At 32.7% G+C, this 9,689-nt stretch overlaps 1 protein-coding gene across 1 annotated transcript; it reads left to right on the forward strand.

Annotated features, from left to right (window-relative positions):
• Positions 1-8,160: 8,160 nt before the first annotated feature.
• Positions 8,161-9,689, forward strand: LOC100812586 (probable galacturonosyltransferase-like 10). The gene has a single exon (XM_003543513.5). The coding sequence runs from the start codon at positions 8,313-8,315 to the stop codon at positions 9,456-9,458; it is 1,146 nt and encodes a 381-aa protein (XP_003543561.1). The 5' UTR covers positions 8,161-8,312; the 3' UTR covers positions 9,459-9,689.

A 9,689-nucleotide genomic window follows, 5' to 3' on the forward strand; every position in this document is an offset into this window, starting at 1 on the left:
ACCCATCTCAGCTGACCCTGGAAGCAGAAAATCAGGTCAAAGCCCCTAACTCCTCGGTGGCCAGCGTAAGGCATCCAGCACACGTTTGTGATCGTCAGAGCATCTAAACGTGCCCGGTACGACGCTCCTGTGACCCCCCTCATGTGAGCCTTCGTAGTCAGCCACCAGGAGGCACATGGGGTCGTCTCAGCATACGCATCATCAGTGACGCACTGATACACACTAGGAAAGTGCTCATATATCCAGCACTACAAACATGACATGAACATAAGATAAAAAACATGTTTACATCATAATCCAATTTAACTTATTACGAACACAACATTTACCTGTGATAAAGTCAAGTACCTAGTCATCTGTCGTGTAGGGGTCTGGCAAGCTTCATTTAGCTGGTCATACATGTGCACTAGTGTCGCAGCTCCCTAAGCATAGACCCTTGTCTGACCCAAGTCTCGAAAACCCTCCAGATGAACCACATGAACATGTGTTGCACTCTTGTTAGAAAAAAGAGTGCAACCCACCAAGTGGAGGAGATAAGCATGGGCTGCTACAATCCACCATCGGACATGGCATCTACTCTGATAGACCTCCCGAAGCCACGAAATTCGTACGTATGCCCCATGCGCCCGTACAGTCTCAACTCCAGCCTCATCACCAAAGACCTCAAGCAGCTCCATCAACAAGAAGATTGCCTCGTCCACAAGCAGAGGCTCAAAGCTGTGTAACACGCCTGTGATGGGAAGATGGAGGAGTGCCGCCGCATCGTCCAGGGTGATCATCAACTCTCTTACTGGAAGGTGGAAGGTGCTGGTCTCCCTATGCCACCTCTCGACAAATGCGAATATAAGTCTAGGATCGTTGGTGACTACAGAACACCCAATTAGTGGACTTAATCCAGTGGCCGCCACTAGGCCTTCTATCTCAGGTGCTGACCTCCCAAATTTATCAACCTTCATACCTTGGGAGACTAACTTCAACTCAGGTCGTTCCTGAGTTGAAGAACACATCATAACAGTTTATTAAAAATTCATTATCGCAAACAACTCAACAAAAACAAATAATTAACAAATAACTTTACGTAAAAATTAAAATACCTTTCCACTCCAGATGCTATGTGCCACATGGTCGCCAAATGAAGTCAGGATCGATGGGTCACGTGGCCCACCAGGGAATCCCTCAGCATGATCAGCAGGTGACCCCTTAGCACCATCAATAGTTATGCCCTCTACGTCTGCAGCATCTACGTCCGCAATCCTCTCAGGAATATCCTTGTCCATATGAGGAACATCCTCAGTCACCTGAGGAACATCCTCAGTAACATCAACATGAACCCTTTGCCTACGGGCAAAAGCGGTAGGCCTACGCCGTTGTGAAACATCAGCATGATGCTCATCCTGGCCCATGCCTCTACCTCTAACACTAGCTAAGGCACGACCTAAACCTCTTGTTCTAACCATGATCTGAAAATCGTGAAGAACATGCAGTTTTTTTGGTCAAATTAACTATTCATATCATTAACACATAAACTAAACCCTACACACTCAACCCTAACCACTACATATTTATCATACACTCTACTAGGACCAAAAAACCGAATTTTATGCAAATCCAGAAAACATAAAAAACAAATATATAATATTAAATTTAATTTTTGTTATCACAAACATAAATATTATCAAGCATAAATAAAAATGTTATCTATCAATCATAAACAAAAAATGTTACCTAATACATAAAAATGTTATCTCCAAACATAACAAAAAAATAAAAATTAAGCAAACTAATAAAAAAAAATTTCAAACCTTCTTACGGAAGAAGGTTCTTCCATAAGAAGAAAAGCATTAATACGAAAGAAGGTACTTCCGTAAGTTCATACGGAACAACCTTCTCCCGTATGAAGGATATTCTTGTTACGGAAGAAGGTTCTTACGTAAGAACATACGAAAGAACCTTCTTCCGTAACAAGAAAATCCTTCATACGGAAGAACCTTTTTCTAAATGAACATACGGAAGAAAGTTCTTCTGTACGAATGAACTTCTTCTTACAGAAGAACCTTATTCTGTAAGTTCTTACGGAAGAAGGTTCTTCCATAGGAACTTACAAAAGAACGTTCTTTCGTACGAAGCATTTTCAGACAATCACGCATACGGAAGAAGGTTCTTCCGTAAGCGAAAAACGCTTCCTCTCCTCCCATGGTTTCTCAGAAAAACGAAGTCTTCTACCCTAAAGCCACAACGCCTAAACTACATCACCAATGGCAATTAAAGAGGAGGGGAGATAGGAGGTACTAACCTCGATGACGGAAAATGCCAGCAAACACACCAACGGAGCTCCAAAAATGCACGAAAATGGCAACAGGAAGAAGAGTAGGTGCGGAGGAAGTGAGAGTGAGATGGGGCGCGTTGTTTTTTTTTTAAAATTTAATAAAAGGGCAATTTAGCTCATTCACATAATTGCTGGGTGCCCCAACAATGTTGCTGGTGCACCTAGCAAGTCCCATTTGTGAAATACCAAAGCTAACAACATTTTTGGGCCCATCTCCACTAAGGGCCCAGAAAGAATCAAATATTCTAAGGATTTGTCACAAATAATAGATTCCTAAAACTAAGTTATTCATTCTAAGCTGTAAATACTTAGATAAACGCTAATTTTTTAGTATTTCTTGTATACTTTGATTGGCATATGAAGAATCCATTGAGATCTTGTTGCACTTCCATTCCAAGAAAAAAGAAAGTGTCACCAATCAAGATCTGTTATCTCAAAGGCTAGGAGCATTTCAGCTATGAACTCCTTTATCATCTCCTAATCATTTCCTGTAACCAGCAAATAATCAACATAAATAGAAATTATGATTAAATTTACTTGTGCCTTCTTGAGATATAATGTAGCCCAAATCAACTTTTGATGAATCCAAGGTCTTTAAGATGATTAAATTTACTTGTCCTATTTTATCTTAGGTTTGTTTAAGACCCTACACACCTTTTAACTTGTAAATTTTCTTCACTCACTTGGCTGAGAAATACTTACAACACACTTTGTTTTAGTTGAAATTTATTAGAAGTTACAAAAACTTATGGATTTCACATCTCATTAGATAACTCTTGTGATTTTGTAATTTTCAATAAATTTCAACCAAGAGAAAATGCTAACAACCCACTCTTTTAAACACACTTTTTATAATTGACCAAAATTTATTAAAAATTACAATTTTTTCTTTTGAGCTCAAATATAACATGCATCTCTTATTCTCAAGCATAACTAACATCATTTTAAATTCAAAAAGTTTGATCATGCATTGTTAGTGTAAAAACTTTAATATAGTCAATCAATCAAAAATCATAATTAATATAATTTATAGTAAAAATTAACAAATTTATCATGAACAATTTGATGACTGATGACTGTATAACTTACACCGTCAATGAATACCTTATTTTCCCAGTTAAAAAACATAATCAAACAATCTAAAAACTTGTCACAAATACCATATTGCTAAGTTATGTATTCCAATCTACGGATATTTAAGCATTTTTTTCGGTGTATTTTTGTCCATTGAAACCAAATATTACGCAATTTATTGCTTCCAATTGACCATTCGTGTCCATCTTTCCACCATGCCATTACTTTTTCTTGATGCGAATTCTGATCAGTTTAAGTAATGGAATACTGAAGTATAAACTAATTTAGTAAGTGCATATTATATCCCTAACGACCATTGACATCATGGCTATTTTAATTGCTAATTTTTTTGGGTGACCATTGACATCGATCAACGACCATTAAAGTAATATTAGCAAATAGCAACAACCTTTTTATGGCCAAACAAAGTTGATAGCGATATTTTGTTTAATTGGAGAAGGGAGGGTTGTTAGTCTTGTCTACAATTCTTTTGCCATCAGTGAAGTTAGATATTGACCTTTAAGCTATGGGTTCAAATGATATTTTAGCATATATATTGGGTTTACGGTTTATCGAGGGAGAGAATTTCGTGTTGTCCCTTCAAAATGATGTCATTTTAAAAGTTATATTTTCAAAATTCCATCATTTTAGAGAGACAATATTAGAATAATAATAAAAGAGGACAACAAAGAAATTAGATTCAGAAGGATGACACGACCCTTCGCTCAATTTTTTTAAAGAATTGTATGTAAACTTTTGATTTTTTTTTATAAAATTATAACTTTATATTTTGGTAACAAAACGGTATATGTTAAATGTGTGCATTTTTATTGCTGCATTGGAACAGAGGGATTTAAGAGCATTTAATATCAAAGGTTCTTACATATTTTTTTTATATAGGTCCGTCGTACTTTAATAATTTTTCACTCTAGTAAGAATTTAAAATAAGTCTCACATTTTATCTTGTATTTTTATAATTCTTTATATTGGTTTCGTAAGAGTATTTCCAACGAAATTACATGCTGGTTTTAAAGTGCTTTTTATTATTATTGAAAGGTTCTTAAATTTAAGAACTTGTAAATATCATTGAAACAAATGAATTTCTTATTGAGTTTTTTTTTTAGAAATTGTTTATATAAACAACTCTCATTAAGGTTGTTTAAAAATTTAAAACAATTTTTTAAGTCAAAGAAGATTTTTGTCTAAGTGGAGAAATAAAATAAGACTCGCTAAAAATAAGATAAAAAAACGCAACTTAAACTTTAGCATTAGAGTAAAAATTAATAAAAGTTCTTAATACTTATGTGATAATAAAGGACGTACCCATCAAAAGAGAATTAAGAACCCAAATTAAATTTTTGCATTAGAATTACTCTAAGTTACTTCTCAACTATTTTTTAAAATTTAAAACAATTTTTTAAGTCAAAGAAGATTTTGGTCCAAGTGGAAAAGTAAAATAAGACTTGCTAAAAATAAGATAAAAAAATGCAACTTAAACTTTAGCATTAGAGTAAAAATTAATAAAAGTTCTTAATACTTATGTGACAATAAAGGACGTACCATCAAAAGAGAATTAAGAACCCAAATTAAATTTTTGCATTAGAATTACTCTAAGTTACTTCTCAACTGTTTTTTTTTTTTTTTTTTTAAAGATCAAGAACCCCGTTTTTATATAATAACAGTTGTTACACATTCACATAGCATCTACATCCTCCTCAAATAGTGAACTAAGTTAAGAACTGTTAATTTTTAAGAACTCGCCTAAAATCTACTACCGGAAATGCTCTAAGGGAGGAAGGGTTAATTTTTAACTTTAAACTTAGAAAATGTTTTAAAAAAATGAATAATGAATTATCAGGAAGTTAAATGGTAATATTTTTTCTTATTTCATTTCTTTTATTTTGAAAAACGTTTGATTAAAAAAATTATTTTAAATTGAAAATTATTTTTCTCTCTAAACTCTTTCTAAAATCCTTCATCACTACTAGACCGATCTAACACAAGTTAGTCCATTCAATCTCTATTATATAATCACAGATACCGTATATAAAAAATAGATTAGTTTAAGAATAAACATGTATTTTCACCCTCTTTACTGAAGTTCATATTTTAAGGATGCAACAAACTTTTTTAAAAATATATATGACAAAAGTATGCATGCACGCAGCACACCGAAATAAGGTTTGTACATCGTTGACTGTAATACTTTGACTTTTGACGCTTTTTTGTGCCGTAGAATTTTACTTGAATTCTAGAAGTGTAATATATAAATAAAGTTGTATCGGAAAGATGCATGGAGAGAGACAAAGGTAGGGTGATGTATATTATTATAATACTTAATAATTCTTAATTAAAAATTCAAGGCATCAATGGTGTTATGCATAAAATATTAAGTAAAAAAAAATATTCGCACAGGCAATTATAAGGTAAGCTTTTGGCTGCCTTCGATTTTTCAAAATTTGAAGACTTTACATATACTTTTATTTTGTTTAAGATTACCCTCCAAAATCCAAACTATCATTGCTGCAGTATATTTCCACAACTAACTATGTATGTTTATGTCAAATAAATACTAAGAGCAGTGTGTCTATCAATTTCCCAGTAGCAGCAACTCGAAAATCATAATAATCATTTAGTCAATTGTTGAGATTCAAAGAATTAATTAAAGTAAAATATTTGTTTCATCAAATAAGAATTTTAAAATTTTGACTCTGTCTCTTTTTTATTATTCTCTATTTTTGTTTGGAATATATTATATACTAAAATATGTTTTTCGTTCATGTAAAATTATTAAAATATAAATTTGATTTCTATAAAAAAAATTATCTGTTTTTTTATGTTCATAAAATTAAAAATATACTACATTAGGTTGGATTGATTTTGGTATTTATGTGTGAGTCCAGCGGAGAGACAATGTTGGTTACTCTTTTCTTAAGCTTTCAGGGGATTAAACCGCCGCAAATTACAAAAAAGCTGCCGCAACTGTAGCTCAACACAAAACATCTGGGCTTGTTATGATCCTGTTAATTCCACCACAAAGGCAACTAACAAATAACGCACCACAGGAAAGAGAGTAGTAAGCAAAGGGAGTGATACTTATAAAAGAGAGTCACAGATTGGTATGGAAATCAATCGAATCTAATTTTATGCTAAAAAGTAGTATATTTTAAGTTTATGAGGAGAACAAATTTTGCTAGATGAAATTCATGCTTTAGTAATTTTACATGAAAGAAAAATATATTTTAGTTTATATTATAATTCTCAATTCTTCTAAATGTAAAAAAAATATATTATAAAAATTGTTAGAAAATACTTAATTGTTATGAATTTATTAATATTATCCATATTTATAGACACTCAACCCGTTTTAAACTTTTATGATTTTAGTCCCTTATGTTTAATTGGAATATTTTATTTTTTACCTTTAAAAAATCAACAATTTTAATCTTTGTGTCCAATTCTAAATGTTGATATGTATTTCATGTTAATGCTGATTTTAAATGTGTCACATGTGAAATATTTTTTAAAATTATTTAATTACTGATAAACTTAATTTATAAAAAAATTAAAAAATATACAATTAACGTTTGAAATTTGTCACGTGGACTAAAATTATTATTTTTTAAAATGGGAACGAAATATCTCAATTAAAAAATTAGGAGTTAAAATTGTAAGTTTTTTAGAAGTAAAAGATAAAATGTCTTAATTAAAAACTAATGAAACTAAAATTGTAGTTGAAAAAATTGAAGATACAAATTACATTTTAACATTTTAACTATCTACGTGTATGTATATGTGGATATTAAAAAAAATAAAAATTAGATTTAAAATGTTTTAAAATAGGCTTTTATTATATTTTTTTACCATAAAATATGTCTTTAGTGTGACTTTTGGGAAATATTATCCCTGGACTTCAACTTTAACCAATTTAGTCCCTAAAATGATTTTATCCTTCCTCACAATGAAAACCATTTCTGACTAGGCATGAAAAACACTGTTTTTGTAAAATTCAGGAATCAAATTGATCAAAGTTAAAATATAGGAACTGATATTCATTTTACCAAAAGTACTGGAACTAAAAACATATTCTACGCTAATTGTTTGTTTTTTCATTATCACTATTGTCAAAATTTAAAAAAGATAAAATTGTAAAGTTAATACCAATTTATTCTCTCTTTTATCTTTTGTAATTTTTTTACATTCATTTTGAAAAAATATTTCATGGAGACAATACCAATATTTTTATGGGGGAAAATAAAATATATGAAATATATTCAAATAAAAGAATTATTCATCAGACTTAATTTATTTTTTGATTAAATTTTAGATTAATCAAGATGATTTTTTGGTAACGAAACAGAGGATTAAAAAAAATCTTATAATAATGTTGGAGTTAGACACGTTCCTTGTTGAGCCAGCCAAGCCAAGACTATTACTATTGTTTAATTAGATACGGATTCAATTAAAAAAAGCGTGTAATGTAAATTCAGAGCACGTGGTCACGATGGTATCTCTGTCTTCAATGTACTATTAACCGAACCGAAAGCGGAATCGTTTTAGCATCCGAGGTTAAATGAATATTTTTCTTTACCTTTTCAATCAAAGAATAATTAAAAAACACACACACATATACATAGGTATGTAGTAGAAACACATGAGAAGGTTCCTAGAAGAACCACATTAACTTGGTCGCATGACATCATAACAAACGCGTTAAATTTATTCACCAAATAAATAGATAAAATATATCAAACGCGTTTACTCAATTCCTGTGTTCCATTTATATGCACTTTAGCCTTTTCTCTTACTTTGTCGAATCCAATTCTCTCTCTCTCTCTTTCTTTTCTTGATTATTTTTGGTGTCTCAATTAAACTTTGTTTTGGTCTGAATTGAAAAGGGTAGTGAATAGTGATGTTCCTCTCGAGATCAATTCTCTTTGTGTTTGTGTTCTCAGCTTGCTTGCTTCTCATTCCAGCCAATGGAATTCGATCATTTGCCAGAACAAATGGTTATGAAACTGAGGTTGAAGAAGTTGATCCTTTTGCGCAATTCAGAGAGGCCCCAGAATACAGAAACCAGCGGAAGTGCACTCTAATTGACACAACCAATGCGCAATTAGTATGTGATCCTTCACTTGTTCATGTTGCCATGACCATTGATTGGCACTACTTAAGAGGGTCTATTGCTGCAGTGCATTCTGTCGTGAAACACACTTCCTGCCCGCTGAATCTGTTCTTTCATTTCATTGCATCGGATGCAAGATTGGATAGCAAGGATGTGTTTGAAAGGATTGTTCACACCTCCTTCCCTTCATTGAGATTCAAAGTTTATGTGTTTAGGGAAAGTCTTGTTGACAATCTCATATCTCCTTCAATTAGGGAGGCACTTGACAACCCTCTTAACTATGCAAGAAGTTACCTTCCTGATTTGCTTGATCAATGCATTGAAAGGGTCATATACTTGGACTCTGATGTTATAGTTGTTGATGATGTTCAAGAGCTTTGGAAGGTTTCATTGACAGGGTCAAGAGTCATTGGTGCTCCTGAATACTGTCATGCAAACTTCACCAGATATTTCTCCTATGAGTTTTGGTCAAGTGCTGAGTTTTCTGAGGTCTTCCAAGGGAAAAGGCCTTGTTATTTCAACACTGGGGTGATGGTGATGGATTTGGTGAGATGGAGAGCGGGCGACTACACAAGGAAGATTGAGAAGTGGATGGAGATTCAAAAGGAGAGAAGGATCTACAAGTTGGGGTCACTCCCTCCCTTTTTGCTGGCTTTCGGTGGTAATGTTGAGGCCATTGAACATAGATGGAACCAACATGGTCTTGGAGGGGATAATGTAAGAAATAGTTGTAGGACTCTGCATCCTGGTCCAGTTAGTTTGCTACATTGGAGTGGTAAAGGGAAACCATGGACTAGGCTTGATGCCAAGATGCCTTGCTCAGTGGATTTTCTTTGGGCACCTTATGATCTCTACATACCCCATCACCATACATACCATCATTACCACCACCATCAAAGAATTGCTATTGGCTCAACACATTCATCATTTTAGGACATAATTTTATATTGGTTGATTCTGATTCATTTGTTCTGAATATTATTTTTTTGTATAGACAGAACAATTAAAAGATTTTGTAATGTTTGTTGATACATCTTCAATAGTATTGTAACAGAGAATGTCATGCGAAACATGTTGATGCACAATTGGATAAAGTATGAGTTTAATTTTCATGTTTAAAGATATTTACTATCTAAACCAATCAGATATCACCTATTAGAAAAA

This window comes from Glycine max, chromosome 13 (genome assembly GCF_000004515.6).
Source record: "Glycine max cultivar Williams 82 chromosome 13, Glycine_max_v4.0, whole genome shotgun sequence".
Lineage (NCBI taxonomy): Eukaryota > Viridiplantae > Streptophyta > Magnoliopsida > Fabales > Fabaceae > Glycine > Glycine max.

Excerpts from the sequence above, each read along its gene's own strand:
- LOC100812586 (XM_003543513.5), top strand. The coding sequence starts at position 8,313 with ATGTTCCTCTCGAGATCAATTCTCTTTGTGTTTGTGTTCTCAGCTTGC.